Consider the following 23,931-nt stretch of genomic DNA (forward strand, 5'->3'; position numbering starts at 1 on the left):
ATAAATTTGTGCAGTTTTAAACTACTAAGTTTGTGGTAATTTGCCACAGCAGCAATAGAAAATTAACATACCCGCTTAACAATACAAAGCAACCTTGGCTAAGCCCCAAATGAGGGTCAGAGACCATGAATACTAAAGAACAGATGGATATACAAGTATACAGGGTGCATCTGGAGGTCACTGGGAAAAGAATAAATCAGTCTTGTTAGAGGGGAGAGAGGTTTATATACAGCAGAACTAGGAAATATATATGAGACAATGGGGTAGAGTCAGATTGTGAATTTAAATTGATTATTTAAATTAAGCTGAATTTGACTTCAGAGGAGAAAGAATCTGGTTTTTGAAACATAGTTACATACTGCTATTTTATACATTTAAGTTAATGCATTTATTGACAAATACTTAAGTTTTGAGACAATAAAAATTATTGTATTTTTTGAACTTCATTATCAATCCCTCATCTATAATATTCAAGCACTAAACTAGAGAAAATTAAGCTCCTTCCCAACCTATCATTCTAGAAGTCCCTGAATAATGATAGTTCATATATTGTAACAATCATTCAGAATATTAAGTAAAATATCACATTCCTTAAAGAAGCTGGGAAAGAAACTAGTGCAAAGTTTTTATTTCTCATGAAAATAAAAAATAATTTTACAGAAATGTTGGAAAAATTATTGATAGCCCCAGCACTACAGTCATGATTGCTTTTGTAAAGTAGTTTTAGTATTTACCTCTGCTCACACAAATGAGGCATCAAGGGTTTTTATCCTTTTAAATCCCTCAAGTAATAATTATTATCCTAGCACATAGTGTTCAGAATGATAATTTTAATAGTATAATAACATGTAAATTTATTAAATTACAATCTAAATAATCATACCTCTGGGTTGACATTTTCATGTTTTTTAAAATTATTACTAAAAAAGTGCTTCAATAAATGTTTCATGCACATAGTTTTTCCTCTTTCCCTATCTGGGATCAGCAAACTTTTTCTGTAAAAAGGTCAGATGAGTAAATATTTTAGGCTCTGTGGGCCATATGGTCTTTGTCTTCAACTCTGACATTATAGCTTGCAAGCAATAATAAACGAATGAATACGGCTTTGTTCTAATAATATTTTATTTATGGCCATGGATATTTGAACTTCATATAATTTTCATGTCATAAAATACCATTCTTTTGATTTTTTTAACCATTGAAAAAAAGTTAAAACCATTCTCGTTTGCAGACTGTACAAAAACAGGTGGTGGGCCTGACTTGACATGCTGGCTGTAGTTTGCAGATGTGTTTTAGATTATTTCTTTGGGATAAATGTCTCAAAATGGATTAACCGGGTTAAACAGTACACTGCTGTAAACTAATACTTATTTCCAAATTACATTTTGAAAGGATTAAATCATTTCTTTTTTTTTTTTTTTTCCAAGGAGAAATCTTTTGGCACTTTCCCCACATATTCAAGTGCAAGGGAAAGAGGTCTGTGAAAGGAATTTGCAACCTGTGGGTCCCAACTTTATCAGGGACTGGCTGTCTGCTCTTGGCTATGTCACGCAATTCCTTTGGTGCTCATCTGGAGAGGGACTAACTTGCACTAGAAGATCTCTACGGATGCCTAAAAACTCTAAAATTCTCTCTTTCCAGTGAGCTCATACTTCAGTTTCTTTCCTTGACTAGTGGATCAAGTAGCATAGGCAAAAATGTGGGGGAAAAAATGTGTGAGAGGAGAGACAAGTAGAGTTACCTCTATTAAGAATATCTAAATGTTACAACTATTATGGGAGAAAGTAAAAACGTATATCAAATAATAGTCTGCAAAATATTAGAGAATAAAACCATACATTATGTGTTCATAAAAACCAAATCTGTCTTTTCAAAAGAGCACTTCAAATATTTTAACTGGAAACAACCGAAATGTCCATCAATAGTGGTATGGAGGAGTTCCTGTGGTGGCGCAGTGGTTAAGGAATCTGACTAGGAACCATGAGGTTGTAGGTTCCATCCCTGGCCTTGCTTAGTGGGTTAAGGATCCGGCGTTGCCGTGAGCTGTGGTGTAGGTCCCAGACTCGGCTCGGATCCCGCATTGCTATGGCTTTGGCATAGGCCAGTGGCTGCAGTTCTGATTCAACCCCTAGCCTGGGAACCTCCATATGCCGCAGGAGCGGCCCTAGAAAAGGCAAAAAGACGAAAAAAAAAAAAAATAGTGGTATGGAAAAATAGGAGTTCCCGTCGTGGCTCAGTGGCTAACGAATCCGACTAGGAACCATGAGGTTTTGGGTTTGATGCCTGGCCTTGCTCAGTGGGTTAAAGATCGGGTGTTGCCGTGAGCTGTGGTGTAGGTTGAAGTCGTGGCTCAGATCCCACATTGCTGTGGCTCTGGCCTAGGTGGGCGGCTACAGCTCTGATTAGACCCCTAGCCTGGGAACCTCCATATGCTGCGGGAAGCGGCCCTAGAAAAGGCAAAAAGACCAAAAAAAAAAAAAAAAAAAAAAAAGTGGTATGGAAAAATAAATAGTATATATTCATACAATAGAATACTACATAATGACAATGTGGATATTTTTCATAGATTGTAAACTAAAGAAAATGGAAATAAGAATACACACCATATACTTCCATTTACATGAAGTTCAAGAAGAGGCAAAATGAACTTTGTTAATAGAAAACATCTGACTTTTAGAAGATTAACTTTGGAAGGGACACTGACTAAGAGGATGTACCTGGAGCCTCTGGGTACTGAAAACATTCTATATCCTGTCCTGGGTAGTAGTTACACAGGTATCCACATACATCAAAATTCACTGAGTAGACACTTAAGATTTGTGCATGTTATGAATGGAGTCATACCCTCAATTTAAAAGATTTTTAAAAAGTAAACCAAAAAAAAAAAACACTTCAAAAAATTTTTTAATTTAAAAGAGAAACAGCACAAGTGTTATACAAAACAAATCTAGTGATCACAGGTGAGAAATTAGAAGTTAACACAAAAAGAGCTTGAAATAAAAACCTTGCCTATTCCTCAAGAGAAATAGTTTTCAGGGGTATGTGTGACTAGAATATTAATGTATACCTACTCCAACCCTATCCTTTCTAATCTTTTAAAAAATACCTACTTAAAATGACCCCCAAAATGGGCAATCTTAAAGAAAAAAACAAATCACTGAGGTGATGTGCTGTTTCTAGGATACAGGTAAAAGGAGAACTTCCATATGCTCTGGATTGAGATGGGGGCTGGCTACAGGTAGTCCACGAGCTCTCAGCTGTCAAACTGAGAAAAATCACAAAAATATAAATATAAAATAAACATGCAAGCCCTCAGAAGCTGGGACAACAAAAATGGAATGAAAAAAAGGTAGCAAATCCCCCAAGACCCTAGCAAAGAAGAATCAGAAGAGAACAGAGTTCTGCTGTTATCAAAGGGAGGAACGAAGAGGAGTCACCAAGTCTCGCTGTGCTGGCCAAGGGACATTAGTCAACAGAGGGTCATTCTCCAGCCAGACCATGGCAAAACTCACCCCAAGTGAATAGGACAAAGTTTTTGTGACCTTCCTGCCTATGGGGTGACTGAAGTGTGAAATGTCACTATGAAAGAAACAAGTAGAAATACCATCACAGAAGTACTTCGTTCAATTAGCAAACCACCATCATCCATTCTTTATTCCCAAAGTGTGTGAATTTTTTTTTTTCTTTTTTGCCACCCTGCGGCATAGAGTTCCCGGGTTGCATCCTAAGCCACAGGTGAGGCAACGCTGGACCATTAACCCACTGTGCAGCCGGGGATCAAACCTGCAACCCAGTACTCCCAAGATGCCGCCGATCTCATTGTACCACAATGAGAACTCACAAAGTATATGATTTTAAAAATACATAACATAATTATAAAATTTAAAACCTGAAAAAAGTAGAGAAAACAATCACCCATAATGCTCCCACACTAATCCAACACTACCAGCATTCTGCTGTATTTATACTAACTTCTGTTTTCCCTGCATGTATTCATTTTTACATAGTTTATTCATTCACTTTTTGAGGGCTTATTATGAGCCAAGCATTTTGCTATGCACCAAAAATGAAATAATCATTCTGTTCTGACAAATTTCCTTTTCTATTTATTAGTAAATCATAATCTTTCTATTACAAAATTGAAATCATAAGCCTCATTTTTCTAATTTTCTATTGCTATTTAATACACATGCAGAAAAATGCACACATTGTAAGAATACAATACAATGCATTATCACAAAGTGAACACCTCCATGTTAGTGCACTCAAGTTATAAAGTGGACTACTAGCAGAGTTCCTGTTGTGGTCCAGCAGGTTAAGAACCCAACTAGTACTCATGAGGATGTGAGTTGGATCCCTGGCCTTGCTCAGTGGGTTAAGGATCTGGCATTGCCACAGCTGCAGTGTAGGCTGCAGATGCAGCTCGGATCTGGCGTGGCTGTGGCTGTGGCTGTGGCGTAGGCCTGAAGCTGCAGCTCCAATTCAGTCCCTGGCCTGCAAACTTCCATACGCCACAGGTGAGGTCCTAAAAAGGAAAAAAAAAAAAAAGTAGACTACTAGCATCTTGTGTATCTTTAAATTATTTTAAATATAAACAGTATTTTATACTGGTAGTCTTTCTCTCTGGTTCATCCTCTTTCCTCCCATACACATGGTACGAAGATTAAACCTTGAAGTAACTGGTATTGCTAGAAGGTTAAGGAGACTGGAGTATCTAGGGGAAAGGCAATATGGAACAGAAAGTTCATTGGTCATAACCACCTCTTTGCTAGGTTTCAAGAGAAAAGGGTAAAAAGAATTTTAGGGATTTGTCTACAACTCAGGACAAATAGGCATGCCAAGAAGCCCCAGGTGAATCTAAAGAGAATGTATTAGCTGGGGTTTCCCAGTATGTGGCATCCTAAAATTATGGTAACAACCAGGCAGGATTTCATAAGCAGGAATTCTGGCCCCTTTGAGAGAACTAAAAGAACAAACCCCAGCGATATTTTGGTCCAATCCTGTAACAACACAAAAGGAAGTTGAGGACCTGAGAGAAGGTTAAGTGTGCATCAGCTCCTGTTCCAATTATCTACTGCTGCATAACCAATCACCCAAAAAACTCAGTAGCTTAAAAGAGCAACAATCATTTGTAACCATGTGTGGAGATGGATGTTAACTAGACTTACTGTGGTGATCATTTCATAGTATATACAAATATAAAATCATTATGTTGTATACAATGTTATATGCCAATTATATCTCAAATGAAACAAACAAACAATAGCCATTTATTATCTCTCCTGGTCCTGGAGTTGATGGGGCTCAGCTGAGGTTCTCATTCAGGGTTCCTCATGCAGTTGCAGCCGCGTGGTGGTTGGGGCTGGAGTTATTACCTGGAGGCATCTCCACACACGCCTGGTGACTGTTGCTGCAGAGGCACTGGGGCCTCAGCTGGGACCATCAGCCAGAATACTACTTATGGCCTCTTTATGTAGCCTCCCCTTCCACACAGAATTGTGACAGGCAAAAAGCTGCATCACATTTTATGATCCCACTTCTTAAGTGACACAGTACAACTTAAGCTGTAGTCACAAGCCCACCCAGATTTCAAGGATAGTGGTTTGGGGCAGAGACACACAGACCATAACTCTCTATGGGAGGAATATCAACATCATGCTGTAAGGAGAGACATGGAGATCTTGTTGCAACCACTTGGAGCACACATTTGCACAGATGCCCTTCCTACAGGATTCCTCCTTGCAACCCCTATCATGGCACTCATGGCACTGTGTGAAACTGCTTATTTTGGACCCATCTCTTCCACTGCAATATGAGCTCTTTAAGAGGAGTAATCGGATCCTGAGTAATCTTTGTATTCCTGGCATTTAGGTAGATGCTCAAAAATTATTTGTTGAATCAGTAAACAAAATTTGGGCTTAAAGTAAGAATTTTTTTTTCTTTTTCAGCTGCCCCCATGGCACGTGGAAGTTCCGGGCCAGGGATCAAATCTGAACCAGTGCTGTGACCTACACCACAGCTGCAGAAACACCAGATCCTTAACATAAGACACCAGGCCAGGGATCAAACCAATACCTCCACAGAGACAAGCCAGATCATTAACCCACTGTGCCACAGTGGGAACTCCTTAAAGAAAGATATACTTTTAATTGTTGCTAAAAAATCTATAAAAAGTTCCTTTATCTAAATCTCTTAGACTGGGTCAATTTAAGACTGTCAATTTTGAGAACTGTTAATACTTTTAGTTTCATTAATAATACATTCCCATTTTTAACTAATCTATCTTTAAGTAATAAAGTTGCTACTAACTCAAACATATCCAACAGCTTAAAAGGAATCAGTAACACAAAATGCTCATCTTAACATATATTCAGAATAACTTGTGCTAGGAACTACATCTAGTCACTTATGATGGAGCATGATAATGTGAGAAAAAGAATGTATATATCTATGTATGATTGGGTCACCTTGCTGTACAGTAGAAAATTGACAGAACACTATAAACCAGCTATGATGGAAAAAGTAAAAATCATTTAAAAAAAAAAGAATAACTTGTGGATTTAGTATTTTCTCCTCAAAATTGGTGGGATATTTTATGACAAGTGCCTGTAAAAGGAAATTTATATATAACACCACTATTGCTAAATATGCCAAAGGAAACAGTTAAAAACCACCCCAAGAACTTGGTGTACTCAAGTGCAAACATACAATTTTAAAGTATTTTTATTCATAAATTACATGTTTTCATATTGTGTTATTGGACATAGGTCATTCAAACCTAAATTATCACTATACATTCAACTTATTTTCTTTTTCTTGTCAGCAAATAAAACCAAAATGAAATAAAATTATATAAAAACTTGAACATTAGTTAATCTGTTCCCTGGCCTCACAAGACCCACATATATATTCAAATGCACTAAAGCTATCTTAAGAACACTCTATTTGGAGTTCCTGCCGTGGCACAGCCGCAGCGGAAGCGAATCCGACTAGGAACCATGAGGTTGTGGGTTCGACCCTGGCCTCGCTTGGTGGGTTAAGGATCTGGTGTTGCCGTGAGCTGTGGTGTAGGTCACAGACGCGGCTCAGATCTGGCATTGCTGTGGCTCTGGCATAGGCTGGTAGCTGTCACTTCAATTAGAACCCTAGCCTGGGAACCTCCATATGCCACGAGTGTGGCCATAAAAAAAAGATAAAAAGACGAAAAAAAAAAAAGAACACTCTGCCTTGCTGTACCCCATCCTTACAATTTCACTACTGTCTCAAATATCACCAAGAGCCTTTAATTGTTTGGCACTCTGGGTATAATTCTGTTTTGATCACTTTTCTCACAAGGCATCATTAATTACTGATCCCCACAAACAAGGACTGATGTTCGCCAGCAGCACTTACCAATTAATATCTGACCACTCTTCATAGCAGATCCTCCTGGCAGCAGACCATGTACCACAAGCCTCTCTCCACCGCCCTGTTTTCCAGTTCTTTTCCAGCTCCACTTGGTCTGATGGATAATCCCAACCAGTACTTCCAGAAGCTTGAGCTGCTCTTTGGCTTGGTGACGGTTAGCTTTTTGGGGTTTACGTAAACATTCACATCTTTGTACCGCTGTTGCACAACAACTCCTGTTTTCTGATTGGACTGGTGCTTTAGAATGGATACTGGCCCACTCGCATTGCTATTTTTTTTATTACTGCGCTTAGGTAACAGTTTTTTACTTTTTAAAATCTTGGTAAACCGCTTGAGTTTCGGTTCATACTTTTTTCCTTCTTTGTAATCACCCTCTTCAATAATAATCTCATTTTCACTGAACCTGACATGGTTCACAGTAGGTGTCTCAGGAAGGAGGCTTTCTTCTTCATCCTCACTCAATTCCAAATAAAACAGCTCTCCATTTTTCTGCACACTATCCAGCCATTCAGGCTCAAGGTCACTATAAAAAGAGAAAAGGTAATCTAAATCACAGCCAAACATAAGAAAAATAGTTACGCCTTTCCAGCAGGAGGGGGAAAGTGGGGGTTAGGGTGCAGGGAGATGGGAAGGGTGAAAATTCTTTCATTGTTTCAAAGTCTCCTTACTATTTCTAATTTATTGCAAGTATCAACACTATTTCCTGTAGAATGCTTTTTGCAGAGCCTTGAAGAACTGGGGTTGGAGGAGAGGGAATCAAATTGGCATAGTGATGGACAAATTAAAAAAAGACATGGCCCCCTTCTAGAATCCAAGGTTCTGTTTTGTTTTATCAATTTAATTCAGCCCCTCTGTGGTTATTGTTCACTTTACACAATTTCACTGGACAGTAATTTACATTAGTAGTAGGTTATGCAATTATATCCAAAGACGTAAGACATTTGGAAATTGTACATAAAAACAACCTATTTGCATAGAAATTATCAGCATGGCTGACATGTTAAAACAAAAGCTAAATAAAGCCTACCAGCATAAAGAGATTTTGCTTATATAATAAATTTTCAAAAGAGAAACATTCATTCACCATGAACTAAAATCTTGGCTAAAAATAACTAGTTTATAATCACGGTTAATAATAATCACTTCTGTAGTCTATAATTTCCATAAAACTCCTTTTAATGAATAATTGTAGTAGGAAAAGTAAACCACACATTGCAAAATTCATAATGTGATTACAAAAAAACATTTTAACTGGGAATAGGCTAGTGAGAAAAAAAACCGAAATTAATGCTGTTAAAATGACTGAAACAGCATCAAAAAAACAAAAATACTCATCTTAAGGTAACAAACCCAACCACAAACTCTACCCTGTTCAATGTTAGGAATGGTTTACCTTTCAAACAGCTGTTCTCTAAAGGAAAACTGGTTACAGTGGAAAAACTAACATGTGGAGAGAGTCTTTTCAGAAACATGAGCTGTAATATCCTGGCATGAAAGGGTGTAATCTGTGTTCTAACCATTCAATCTGCTAAAAGACATTTCTGTTTTCTGCAGTGTTTATTAGCAACCCTGGTTCTTTTAACTTAAAAGTCAAGTATCAGAGTTCCCATCGTGGCTTAGGGGTTAATGAATCCGACTAGAACCATGAGGTTGCGGGTTCAATCCCTGGCCTTGCTCAGTGGGTTAAGGATCTGGCATTGCCGTGAGCTGTGGGGTAGGTTGCAGACGCAGCTCGGATCCCAAGTTGCTATGGCTCTGGCATAGGTCGGCGGCTAAAGCTTCGATTTGACCCCTAGCCTGGGAACCTCCATATGCCTCGGAAGCAGCCCTAGAAAAGGCAAAAAGACCAAAAATAAATAAATAAAATAAAAGTCGTGTCTCTTTCTAAACACTGTGAAAATTAATCCAAAAAATTCACTGTTCTGTTACTCAATTTGAAACTAACCACTGAGGCTGGTCACGAATACAGAATTTTCAACTTAATGAATGGTTAAAAAAAAAAGGTATAACTATCCCCAGATATCAAAACTAACATTTCTTTGGCACTTGCTGCTTCCCAGCGTGTGGCATCATTTTAGGCACTTAGCACCACTTACTGTAGATTATTCATCATATCAGCTATTTTGACCATAACTGTCTGTACCTGCAGAAATTAGTATTTAATAACTCTGCAGTTCTACTCGTCTGAGTCTAAATAACTGCGTACCCATCATAAAAATATAGGTAACAATGTACCATAATTTAAAATGGCACAATGGGCCGTTGTGGCTCAGCAGAAACGAATCTGACTAGGTCCATGAGGCAGGTTCCATCCTTGGCCTCTCTCAGTGGGTTAAGGATATAGCGTTGCCATGAGCTGTGGTATAGGTCGCAGACACGGCTCAGATCTGGCATTGCTGTGGCTGTGGTGTAGGGCGGCAGCTGTAGCTCCGATTGGAACCCTAGCCTGGAAACCTCCACATGTAGCGGGTTCGGCCCTAAAAAGACAAAAAAACGCATAAAGCCACAAAAAACAAAAAAATAAATAAAATGGCATAATGAAAACACACGATATACTTATGAAGATACATGTATATATATGTATCAATTTAGAAAATGAATGAAATTTATTTGCTTTATAACCGCACCGTTTTAATCTGGTATGTGACTTGTATTAAAGATTCATGAACCCAAAGAAACATTTTTCCCTCTCCACTAAACATGACTATGGTTCATTTTATTCCCTAAAATTTGAACGGGAAACCACTTTCTGGTTTTGCTTTAAAGATTCCTGCAGGTGGGGGTGCCACAGAGGGTGGCATTCAGTTGTGGAACAAATAACAGTGCCAGGCACTGTGGTTAGTACTAGAATTACAACGATGAAAATAGCAGTTCCTTCCCTTGTCTAGTGGGGAAGAGAAAGTGAGAAAGAATTCATGACAGTACACATGGTAGGGGCAAAAGAGAAGTCATCTAGCTTAGCCTGGGGTTGAGGGTGAGGTCAAGGAGATTTTCTGGTAGAGGAGGCCCCTACAAGTGAGTTTTAAAGGGACAAGTGGCCTGGGAGGACAGCTTGGGAGAACTGCAGGGGAAAAGGAGAAGAGAATTCCAGCCAGAAGTAACAGCATAAGCAAAGGCCTGGAGGGGTAGTCTCTATGGCTTCTGTGGACAACTAAAGCTAGTCTGCAGTTGCCAGAGTGGAGTTGGTGAGGCGGGGAACAATGAGAGAAGCCGAGTTCTAATTTCACAAGGCCTTTTGGACCCAACAAAGGGTTTGGATTTTGTTGTATAGGTAAGAGAGCATCAGTGAAGAGTTTTAGGTAGAGGATTTACATGTAAGATAATCCCTGAACAGATCTACTTTGACAAGACAAAGATAGAAGAAGGTTTTGATGTGGACAACACCCAAACAAGAGGCCACTTAGGGAGCTATTTCAATATTCCAGCAAACATGATAGCTAAGGCAATGGTAGAGGAAATGGAAAGTAGGAAAAACATTTGAGAAATGTTTGGAAATCACCAGGACTGATTAGATGCAATGAGGGAGAGGAGATTGATGCCTAGTAGATTTCTAATCGGTGACTATTCCTTCCACATGTACATAGGCACAGACTCATTTTACATAAATGGGCATGTAATTATCATACATGTCACCCCCTCCCTACCTTTCACTGATATAAATGATGTTAAAAAAAATCTATGTTCTAAACAATAAAGTCCTACTGTATAGCACAGGGAACTACAATTCAATATAAGAAATCATATTGGGAAAGAATTTGAAAAATATATATACATAGTCATACATATATACATATATATGAATCACTTTGCTGTATACCAGAAACTAATACAATATTGTAAATTAACTACACTTCAACAAAAATTTTTTTTAAAAATCTGTTCTTACAATCATATAGTTATTTGTTACTGTTTCTTTGGAAAAGTTGAATGGAATCTATACATACACACATACTCCTTTATCATTTATTACTTAAAAATACAATTTCAAAACCCCTAATGGCTATATTAAGGGATATAGAATGAGGGATGTAGCAGATTCGGTTACTCACCTACTAATAAGTTTCATGTTCATTTTTTACATATAACTTTACCCAAAGACTATACTAATTCACATTTCCACCAGCGATGAATGAGATTCATTTCCTTAACCTCTAGATTTAAAAATACTTCATTTAAAGGGGAAGTTTTTTTGTTTTGTTTTGTTTTTTTTTCTGGTCTTTTTGTCTCTTCTAGGGCTGCACCTGGGGCATATGGTGGTTCCCAGGCTAGGGGTCTAATTGGAGCTGTAGCCGATGGCCTACGCCAGAGCCACAGCAACAAGGGATCTGAGCTGTGTGTCTACGACCTACACCACAGCTCACAGCAATGCCAGATCCTCAACCCACTGAGCGAGGCCATGGATCAAACCCGCAACCTCATGGTTCCTAGTCAGATTCGTTAACCACTGAGCCGCAACAGGAACTCCCAAGATTTCTTTTTTAAAGTCAAAGAAATTAAAAGAAGGAAGATAAGAGGAACAAAAGCAGGGAAATTAACATAGGACACTGCAAAGAAGGCAAAACATCTAGTAAAAAGAAAACAAACTGAGAAGTCACAGACCTTGGCTTGAATTCTTCTATTGAGATTTTCACTTTTCTAAACTTTAGCTTTCCTCTTCTAGACCTCATAGAGCTGTAATTAACAGCAAATAAAATAATGTGCCTGGCATGGTAAATGCCAATTAATGACAGTTTCCTTCTTCTTGCCCAAAGAGTGAAAACCATAGAGAAACTTAAACCTTTACTGGATACAGGTCTTGAACTGCTGGACTTTTCCAACCCCTGGCAATGAGAGAAGACATCTCCAGTGACCTCTGTTTGTTAGGTTCCAGGCTAAGTGCTGGTGACATAGGAACCAAAACTAGATACTGCCTTTAAGGACCTAGCTCAGGATTCGCTAAAGGTTCCGTATTCCTACTACAGGTGATTAACTCCTATTTAGATGAACATCAAGAGCATAATTTGATTAATGTGGCAGAAAGTTTAACAATGTTGGAAAGATTATTCTATCAAACTAATTCTGTTAGAACGGTGTATTAAAAACTATAATAAAACAAAAAAAACACAACTTTTCACTGCAACCATTCATTAATAATGAAATTAATATTATATATAGATACTTCCCACTCCAAGAGATGGAGTTAATCTTTCCTCCCCTTTAGTGTGGACTAGACTTAATGACATGTTTCCAAAGAACAGAGTATGGGAAGTGAAAAACAGCAGCTTCACAGTGAAGAAGCCTGGCAGACATCATCTTAACCAAGTGATCAAGGTTATGAAAAACAAGGACTGAGAAACTGTCACAGATCAGAGGCTAAAGAGACACGATTACTACATGCAATATGATATTCTGGACTGGGTCCTGGAACAGAAAAGGACATAAGTAGAGGAATGGTGAAATCTGAATAAAGTCTGGAATTTAGTTAATACTGTACTAATATTAATTTCTTAATTTTGACAAATACACTATATCTGTGTAAAAGATTAACATCAAGGAATAAAAACTGGGTGAAGGATTTACAGCAACTCTCTGTACTATCTTTGCAACTTTTCTGTAAATCTAAACTTATTCCAAAATAAAATATTTTTATTTTATTTATTTTTTTGACACAGCACACAGAAGGTCCCAGGCCAGGGATCAAACCCGTGCTACAGCGGTGACAATGCCAGACCCTTAAACAGCTGAACCACATGGAAAATCCAAAGGGTTTATTTTTAAAAAGGAATTAGATCTAGCACATTTAAGGTTTTTATAATACATGGGTCACATTAATCAGCATTAATATAAATATTTGTTCATCTCTTTTTTTGAGATTCTATGGTACAAGCTGCAAAGCTGTCATTGTGCAAATGTCTTTCAATGAGATTCTTATCGTGTTTATTCTCCTTTGTTCTAGACAGAAATAACTGTATACTTATAGTCTGCCGGCAAAGTTTGACGGCACTTTAAATGAGTTTCAAGGCCCTAATTGATGTGGTAAACATGAGCAGAGTCCCAAAGAAAAAGTTGCTAATCTGCAAATAATCAAATTTACTTACATAAACTGTAACATAAATACATTTAAGAAAATGAACTTCAGATAATGCCAATGTTTCTCAGTTACTGATGTATTCAAGAATTCTACGTTGATTCTTCTAAGTTATCAAGTCTCTCACCTCCTTAGTTGCACTAATGTTAGCATTTTTCATCAAACGAAATAGTGTTATGATTTCCTTGGCCACCACAAGAAAAACATTATGAATCAGCCAATGCTCATCTTACATCTCCTTAAGAAAAAGAGACTTTTGCTACTACTCAAAACCTGTTACACTACTTTTTTTTCTTTTCAATGGGGAAAGCACAATGTGCTTTACCAAAGTGACCAACACATGTAGTTATGTAGTTTCATAGTGCTAACAATTATAGCAGGACAATTCTAGGGACTGAGAGAAACTATAAAAAATAAAAAAACATTACAACTTATATCATAGATTCTATCTAGGGCTTGTCAGTAAGTACCAGCCTGCCTAGCTTTTCTGTGTTTTTACTTCTGTGCTCTGTATACCAGCAATATCTAATTTTCACCCCTGAAGTCTTTTGACAGTTTTCTAAGAAAAAACCATGATTTTAATGGTTAAAATATATGTTAGCTGTTACAGCAGCTTGAGGAGGTGGGAAACCTGGGATGGGCTGATGATGTTCTTTCTAGCCTAACCACAGTTACCACTGGAACAAATGTGAAGCATGACAGAGAAGAAGAGATCAGCCAGTCAACCACTAACTGAGTATTTGCTGCATGAAATAAATTTTTACATCAGGAACACCTCTCCACTGGGATTATGTTAATAATGACCCATCCCCTACCCCAACCGTTCAGCTAAATGGGGCATGTCTACACATCACTAAGTTAAGGATACAATATAACCCTGGTAGAAGTGAAATCATAGACCCGGACATCATTTTCTTTTTTTTTTTCTTTTTTGTCTTTTTGCCTTTTCTAGGGTCGCACCTGGGCATACGGAGGTTTCCAGGCTAGGGGTCTAATCGGAGCTATAGCTGCTGGCCTACGCCAGAGCCACAGCAACGCCGGATCCTTAACCCACTGAGCAAGGCCAGAGACCAAACCCTCAACCTCATGGTTCCTAGTGGGATTCGTTAACCACTGAGCCACAATGGGAACTCCATAGGACATCATTTTCTTTTTTTTTTTGTTTTTTTGTTTTTTTGTCTTTTGTCTTTTGTTGTTGTTGTTGTTGCTATTTCTTGGGCCACTCCCGCGGCATATGGAGGTTCCCAGGCTAGGGGTCCGATTGGAGCTGTAGCCACGGGTCTACACCAGAGCCACAGCAACTCGGGATCCGAGCCGCGTCTGCAACCTACACCACAGCTCACGGCAACGCCGGATCATTAACCCACTGAGCGAGGGCAGGGACTGAACCCGCAACCTCATGGTTCCTAGTCGGATTCGTTAACCACTGCGTCAGGACGGGAACTCCAGGACATCATTTTCTAATAGGGTTTTCCTGTGCTTTTAGTCAGATGGTCAGAGAGCTCATCACCTAGCTGAAATGCTTATGCCAAAAGTGAGGAATAAAAACTCCTATAGGGGAATTCCTATTGTGACTCAGAGGTAATGAACCTGACTAATATCCATGAGCTTGCAGGTTCGATCCCTGGCCCTGCTCAGTGGGTGAAGGATCTGGCATTGCCATGAGCAGTGGGTAGGCTGCAGATGCAGCTCGGATCCCAAGTTGCTGTGTCTGTGGCCAAGCTAATGTTTGATTTTATTTCTTAAACATACAGGAGTTCTCACTGTGACTCAGTGATAACAAACCCAACTAGTATCTATGAGCTTGTGGGTTCGATCCCTGGCCCTGCTAAGTGGGTTAAGGATCTGGTGTTTCTGTGAGCTGCAGTGTAAGTTACAGAAAAGGCTCCGATCTGGTATTGCTGTGGTTGTGGCTCTGGCATAGGCCAGCGCCTGCAGCTCTGATTGGACCCCTAGCCTGGGAACTTCCATAGACCACAGGTTGGACCTAAAAAAAAAGAAAACCCAAAGAATCCAACTGCAGCAGCTGGGTTGCTGTGGAGGTGCGGGTTCTATCCCTGGTCCAGTGCATCGAGTAAAGGATCCAGCATTGCTGTAGCTGTGACTCAGATTCAATCCCTGGCCCTGGCCTGGGAACTTCCACATGCCACAGATGTGGCCCTTAAAATTAAAACAAAAAAAAGCCTATACGAGGCTGAGTTTGGAGAAATTAAGAGGGACCAAATGAGGTTCTAGGAGAAGACGGCACTTAAATGGGACCTTGACGCAAACTATTGCCTTTGGAATGGATTAGCAATGAGATCCTGCTGTACAGCACTGGGAACTATGTCTAGTCACTTATGACAGAGCATGATAATGTGTGAAAATAGAATGTATACATGAATGTGTAACTGGGTCACCATGCTCTACAGTAGAAAATAAATTGTATTGGGGAAATAATTAAAAAAATAAACTAAAAAAAAAAGGGACCTTGAATGATTGTGACAAGTAGAGAAAGGAAGAAAAGGTGTTTCAGAGAGGACAAAGTATGTATAAATGTAGGTGTGAAAGAACATGGTAAAAATAAGAATGGGTGAATATTTCAGTGTAGTAATATTATGACCCCCCAGAATTTATATGTTGAAACATTACTATCCAACGTTATGGTATTAGGTAGTGGGGCCCTTTCAAAGCGATTAGAATTAGATGAGGTCACAAAGGGGGAGTCCTCACAAATGGGGTTAGTGTCCTGATGAGAGTCACGGGGAATTTGCTTCTCCTCTCTGCTATGTAAGAATACAATGAGAACTTGCAGTCTACAACCCGGAAGAGGGCCCTCACCAGAACCCCACGCTGGTATCCTGATCTTACACTTCAAGCCTCCACAAATGTAAGAAATAAATTTCTGTTGTTTATAAGCCACTCGGTCTAGGCTATTTTTTAAACTAGCAGCCAGAGCTAAGACAAGTAGGAATACAGGTGACTTAAAAAAGGAAGATCATCAAAGATGAGATCAGAAGGGCAAGGAACAAATCTAAAAGAGCTTTAAAAAGCATCCTAAGGAATCCGGAATTTATTTCGGAGGCCATCAAGTTGAGGACAAAAATGATTTAGTAGACTTTAGAGCAGTTTCAGATTCACAGCAAAATTGAGAAGGTACAGCAACTTCCGATAGACTGCCTCCCCCTGAAATGCACAGCCTCCTCCATGATCAACATCCCCACTAGCGTGGTACGTTTGATACAACTGATGATCCTATATTGATACATCATAATCACCCCAAATACGGTTCACTCTTGGTAGTACAGAATCCATGGATTTGTGCAAATGTATAATATGTACCATCCACCATTATAGTATCATACAGAGTAGTTCCACTGCCCTAACACAGTTATCCTAACATTTTAAATTTTGAAATAAAAAGTCAAAATAGATGAAGGCCCATAAAATTTCCCAGGACCAGGAAGACATGTTAAAGAAAAGCATGTCTTTCCTACATAAAGATTTCATTTCCAAAGAGGTAGAAACGCTTACACATTTAGCCTCTATTTTCTCTTTAATTACACCGCCCCTTAGAATACTGGAGTTTTGAGACATGTTGTAAAACAACCAGTTATGACCAAGAATTTTTCTAATTTTCAACACCTCAAGACCAGAGAAAATCTGATGAAATTAAAATGTTAACACTTTCAGGTTGTCTGACCCCTACTCTTAAGCCAGTACTTATTATTACGCCATACTAGGATGCCTCTCATAATAACCTGTTGAAAAAATTACTTTGACATTGCAAATGCGCTGTAGATTCTAATAGAATTGGCCTCATTTTCAAGTCTCAGTTACTTCAGGCTACATGATAAATACATTTCATTGTAATTGAAGTGGTTGAGTGAAGTGAACAATACAGTAACCAGTGATCAAACCTGAAAACATTAGTTGTTTGTTTGCTTTTAGGGCTGCACCTGAGGCATAAGGAAGTTAGCAGGCTAGGGGTTGAACCAGAGCTACCCCACAGCTCACAGGCAACGTTAGATCCCTGACCCACTGAGCGAGGCCTGGGATGGAACCTGCATCCTCATGGATACTAGTCAAGCTCGTTTCCGCTGAGCCACAGTGGGAACTCTGAGTTGTGATTTTTAACCGCAGGCTTCTCCTCCTGATCACAGGGATGACCTGGTTAAGCACTGGGATATCCACTTCATTTAAATTAGCTTCACTGGTAATATTCATGGCTGTGCTTAGTCCTATTTTTGATCCAAACTGCCATCTTTTATCTTTTTGTAATAGGTTCTCTTAGAGAAAAATGATTTAGAACTGTGTTTTAGAAGGCGAACTCCGGCAGCTGTATGAAAGAAAGACTGCAAACAGGAGATATTAAAGGCACCCAGACTAGTGAGAGGGCTATTCCACTGGTGTATAGATGGAAGAGGCAATGCTAGTGAGAAGCAGAGTGGGGGGAGCTACAGGACTAGAAACATTAGATCTGAAGACCTGAGTGAGAAGAGTGTGATGTCAAATGAGATGGGCAACACTAGGGGAGAAACAGAGAGATAATGAATTCTCTTCCAATAGGCTGAGCTGATCCAGTGCCTAGTGTAATGCCTGGCACAGAATTCATAATTAACAAATATTTGTTAAATGGGAAAAAAACCCAAAAACACAGTGCTTTGTACTTATCAAACACTGGAAAGAGATTTGCTAAATGAATGGATAAATGAATACAATATTATAAAAGGATGTTTAATTACCGATGTTACAAAATATTTAACTTTACTAAAAGCAAGCTAATACAGTATTTTGGAAATATTGGAAATATTTGGAAATATATACATCTGCTGGACTAAAATAAATTATCATCACCAAAAAACCAAACAAACAAACAAACAAACAAACAAAAAACACAGGCTGAGCTGGAAGCAGAGAGAGAGAGACATGGTAGCAGAGAATTACCATTTCTCATCATAAACCTAGTTACATACTATTTCACTTTTTTTTTTTTTCTCTTGCTCTTTAGGGCCACATCTGCGGCATATGGAAGTTCCCAGGCTAGGGGTCAAATCGGAGCTGCAGCAATGTGGGATCCAAGCCTCATCTGCGACTTTAAGCATAGCTCATGGCAATGCTGGATCCTTAATCCACTGAGCAAGGCCAGGGACTGAACCCACGTCTTCATGGATATTAGTCGGGTTCGGTTCTGCTGAGCCACAAAGGGAACTCCCTATTTGACTTTTTAATCTATATAATTTGATATAAGAAAAAGAAAGAGAAAAAAGGAGTCAGGGTTTAGAGCAGGAGAGAAAAGGGAAAATATACTAAATTGGATATTAACACATTACATCACAACTTTAAATGAAACATTATGATTCTTCAAGTAGCACATTCCTATGTTGAAACCCAAGAAATAGATAAACTTTGATATATCCATACAATGGAATCCTACTCAGAAATAAAAGAGAAAGAAACACACACAGGCAACAACATGAGTCTCAAAATAATTATGGTGAGTAAAAGAAGCCAGACAAAAAAGAGAGTCCATACTATACGATTCCATTTTTATAAAACTCTAGAAAATACAAACACATCTTTAATTACAGAAAGGTGATAAAGTGGTTGTAAGGAGTGAGACAAGCTGAGTAGTATTAAGGAGAGACATGGGGAAACCTTTGGATGAGATGGAAATGTTCATTATTATGACAGACGTATACATGTCGAAACTTAAACTGTACACTTTATTTAATTTAATTTTAATTTTTTTTTTTTTTGCTTTTTTTTAAGGGCTGCACTAGCGGCATGTGGAGGTTCCCAGGCTAGGGGTCAAATCGGAGCTACAGCTGCCGACCTGCGCCACAGCCACAGCAACTCGGCATCCAAACCACCCTGCAACCCACACCACAGCTAACGGCAACGCCAGATCCTTAATCCACTGAGCAAGGCCAGGGATCGAACCCATAACCTCATGGTTCCTAGTCGGATTCGTTTCCGCAGCGCCTTGACACAACAATGGAAACTCTGCAAACTGTACACTTTAAATACAGTTTACTGTATGTCAATTACACTTCAATAGAGATGTTTTAAAAATCCCAGAAAAAAATGTAAAGGACATATTTCCCTTCTTTTCCAGCCATCCTTCTTATTTCAGTGGAAGTTCCTCAGCTTTTTACAGCTAAATTCTTTTAGGTATCTTTTTTTTCTATCTTTAAAACTATCGTTAAAACAAACAATTCACTTGGAAAAATCAAAAATCTAAGTCATAAAATTGATAACTCTGGCCAACACAATCTAATGTCACTTCAATGACTTGGATAAATGTAAACCAATGGCATTATTGCAGGTAAATGTATAATTTCTGTTATTTCAATGCTGAAACTAGTCAATGTTTTCTTTAACCTAACCCACCCATCAATATTACCTCTGAAGCTTCCTCAGGGACTTGCCAATATGCCAAGTTAAGATGTAGTGCACTAATCTAACATTTTCCTCTTAAATCATAAGTCTTAAACAAACCTATGAAAAGTACTACACCAGAATGTACCCTAAAGAAATTTTATCTAAGAAATGATAAACTCATTAATTCTCTATTGGCAATCATTTGCAGCTCAAACTGGTTTTCAGTTATAAAGCATGCAAGGAACAATGATAATTTCCAGAAGGAATATGCAGAAGTTAACTAACTAGAAACTTCAAGATACTTTATGTGAATCACTAAGTAGCATAGCCTCCTTAATAACCTCTACATAGGCAATGAAGGACAAGAGGTAATTCCTATCTCTCAGCTTTTATGAAAGAGATTAGGTTCACATCCTTATACAATTGATCCACCTGTTCCAGTGACCTGTCCAAGCTAGGAAGGCCACTCTTATATTGGCAACTCTGCAGCTTAGGAAGGTAAATATCATAAGGAAAGAACAGAACAGAAGCCTACCTGGTCAGGTCAGCATAACTGCTCTCAAATCTTACACATCAAGAATCAACAGTCATAAAATCTGAATCTTGGTAGGAAATGAAATACACACCAGAGAAACATTTTATAAGAGATTTACTGCACCTTTACTATTAGGAGGGTAATGAAACTGGAACATATGGTGTGATCAGTGAATGACTGATATAAAAAGTTTAATGACCTTCTTTTTTCCTTTTTAAGGCTGTACCTGTGGCACATGTAAATTCCTGGGCTAGGTGCTGAATCAGAGCTGCAGCTGCTGGCCTACACCACAGTCACAGCAACAACAGATCTGAGTCCACATCTGTGCCCTACACCACAGCTTGCTGCAACTCAAGATCCTTAAGAGCGAGGCCAGGGATGGAACCTGCATCCTCACTGACACTATATATGGTTCTTAACCTGTTGAGCCACAACAGGAACTCCTAATGACCATTTTGTAAAAAACTAAAATATAATACATATATTCATGTATTCTTTTTTTTTTTTTTTTCTTTTAGGGCCACGCCTGCAGAATATGGAGGTTCCCAGTCCAGGGGTAGAATTGGAGCTGTAGCTGCCAGCCTACAACACAGCCACAGCAACACCAGATCCGAGCTGTGTCCGCAACCTATACCACCACTCATGACAATATCAGATCCTTAACCCACTGCGCGAGGCCAGGGATCAAACCTGCGTCCTCATAGATAGTAGTCAGATTTGTTTCTGCTGAGCTACGATGGGAACTCCACATACATGTATTCTGAATCACAAAATGCTTTGAAATAAGTTTTGTAACACAAGGTCCTCAGCTTGCTCATTTATCTTCATTCACCAAAATCAGCACATCCCATTTAAAACCTAGTCTCTTAAATTCCTACACTGACAACACTCAATTTTGTGACTGTGAGGTAATTACAGATTCTCTTTGGGCTAAAAATGTGTGATTATAAGATGTAGAGAAACCAAGAGTTTGAGTCTCACACTGTCTATGACTCCCATAGCAAGAACAAACAAGGTTTCATATAATCCACACTTCCAACATCCTTGCTTGATAACCATGAATTTTGCCATTATTTTTTAAATGACTACAGTAGAAGGATATTTCATATCCTTAAATTTGTTCAAGTCTTCCACAATACAATCTGTCCTCATTAAGTCTTGAGAGTAGGAGTTCCTATCGTGGCAGAGCAGAAATGAATCCAACTAGGAACCATGAGGTTTCGGGTTCAATCCCTGGCCTCACTCAGAGGGTTAAGGATCCCACTTGCAGTGAGCTGTGGTGTAGATTGCAGACTCGGCTCCGATCCTGCTATGTCTGTTGCCTAAGCTGGCAGCTGTAGCTCCGATTAGACTCCTAGCCTAGGAACCTCCATATGCTGCCGGTGTGACCCTAAAAAGCAAAAAAAAAAAAAAAAAAGCCTTGTGAGTATATTTAAGCAACCATTAATGATGGTTTTCCCTCCATGCTTTTAAAGATGATAAAAATGTTTTGCATACCTATGTGTGAAAATAACCGCCAAATAACTAATATACTTCTAAATACACATTAAATAACTGTAACTGTTATTCCTAAATATACAAAAAATGCCATCCTAAAAATGACTATATATGGCAGTCATTGATATTTTGACTAAAGAACTTTTTCACTGCTAGCCATTTTTAAGCAACCACTACCATTACTTTGACTTTTTCAAAAGTTCTTAATCCATAGCAGTAAGGGATAAATGCCTTCGAAACTGCAACAGCATTGGGTACTGTGAATAAAAATAACTTTTTCATTGTTTTAAGTAGAAAATAACAGATGTTCTGAATTTAAAAATTACACATGACATAAAATATAAAACAAAATTATGAGGATGTATAGGAAAATATAGCAGAAATATACACTGCTGGGAGAGTTTGTCCTTGATGGTGAGACTAGGGTGCATTTTCTTTCATTTACATATCTATTAATTTTCATAACAGTGAAAAAATCTACATAATTTAAATAGCAGACTTCTAAAAAGTGGAGTGTCCCTTCACTCTAAATACTAATGAGGTTAAAGTCACAAAGATCGTGACACCAAAGAAGCAAGAAGACACTGCGACAGAATAGAATTTATAAACACTCTAACAGGTACACTCATATAATACAGAACCCACTACAAAGAGAGCCTCAACCTCTGAGAGTCACAAAAACCTACAGTAACAAAGAATGGTACAGTCATTTCGGCACACTTTATCACACGACTGAAAGGTGGTGCAAATAAACCCCATTTGAAAAACAAAACAAAACCTCAAACACTCACTCTCTACCACGCCAACACTCGTCAAGTCTTCCCCCCAGCCCACGTGTACAATCTCCGGACAGAAGGGATGGATTTAATTGTCCCTCTCCAAGAACCTTACTTATAATCGGAACTCGTAGAGGAGTAAGATTCCGAGTCGCTGACCCGATCTTCAGAATCACAATCCTCATCTTTTTGTGAAGGGGGTTCTGCAGGGAGCTCCTCCGGGCTCTGACGCGAACCGCACAACGCCATCACCAGGCACACAGCAGTTAACAAATGCGTTAAGTTCAGACCTCACAGCCATAGCTCACCGGGGCAGCCATGTTGCCTCCGCTGGGGAAGGGCGGAGGCCACGTGATTACCAATCCTCAGCTGCAATTGGTAACAGCTCAGGTTGCCAGGGAGACGGCGAAGCTTCTCAGAGAGAAGCAAAAGACTGAAAGGAGCCAAAGAACTGAAATTTCTAGGAGGGAGTCTGAGAGGAATAGAAGCTAAAGCTTAAGCGCTTACGCTCTCCTAAACAGACTCCTTTAGAGCAGCCTAACGTATTAAAACAGGCGAAGGCCCACCGGTATTTTTTCTTTTTCTTGCAGTTTGCTCTTTGTTTCTACGCCAAACAGCTATCCAAAACCTTTGAGGCTCTCTGCCTGGGTTTTTTTTCTGAGGTAAACTCCATCCCCTCAAGGAAAGGACGCTTTTAAGCAATGTCTTCAAGGTCTAGATATGTTTCCTTGGTTTTCACAGTTCTACCAAGCAGATATTGTAGAAAGGAGCTTCAAATTGGTGCCAATAATGTGAAAAAACTGCGTGTTCATTTTCTAACTCAAAATTTTATAATTTAAGTTTTCTCATCTTTGAAGTTGGAAGTGTAAACAGATAAATTTTTCTTGTCATTTGCAAATACCTACATCAAAAATATAAATACATGTATGTATATATGTGTGTGTGTATGTGTGTGTGTATATATATATATATATTTAACTTTTTTAAGGGCCACACCCACGGCATATCGAAGTTCCCCCAGGCTAGAGGTGGAATGAGAGCTGCAGCCACCGGCCTACACCATAGAAACACCAACACCAGATCCAAGCTGCATCTGTGACCTACACCGCAGCTTGCACCATATAGGATCTTCAACCCACCGCATGAGGCCAGGGATCAAACCTGCATCCTCATGGATACTATGTGGGGTTCTTAACCCCCTGAACCACAACAGGAACTCCCCAAATATTTTTTGTAAGTAGAAAATAAAGCATTTACTGAGATTCAGCCATTGCCTTCATTACTTG

The 23,931-nt window shown here is 38.9% G+C and overlaps 1 protein-coding gene across 1 annotated transcript in view; it reads right to left on the reverse strand.

Annotated features, from left to right (window-relative positions):
• INTU (inturned planar cell polarity protein) overlaps positions 1–22,981 on the reverse strand; it is an 81,598-nt gene extending 58,617 nt beyond the window's left edge. Inside the window, 3 exon segments of the mRNA XM_005666876.3 lie at positions 7,393–7,557; positions 7,560–7,930; positions 22,761–22,981. Coding sequence (XP_005666933.3) covers positions 7,393–7,557; positions 7,560–7,930; positions 22,761–22,894 — 670 coding nt within the window. The 5' untranslated portion in view covers positions 22,895–22,981.

This window comes from Sus scrofa, chromosome 8 (genome assembly GCF_000003025.6).
Source record: "Sus scrofa isolate TJ Tabasco breed Duroc chromosome 8, Sscrofa11.1, whole genome shotgun sequence".
Classification (NCBI taxonomy): domain Eukaryota; kingdom Metazoa; phylum Chordata; class Mammalia; order Artiodactyla; family Suidae; genus Sus; species Sus scrofa.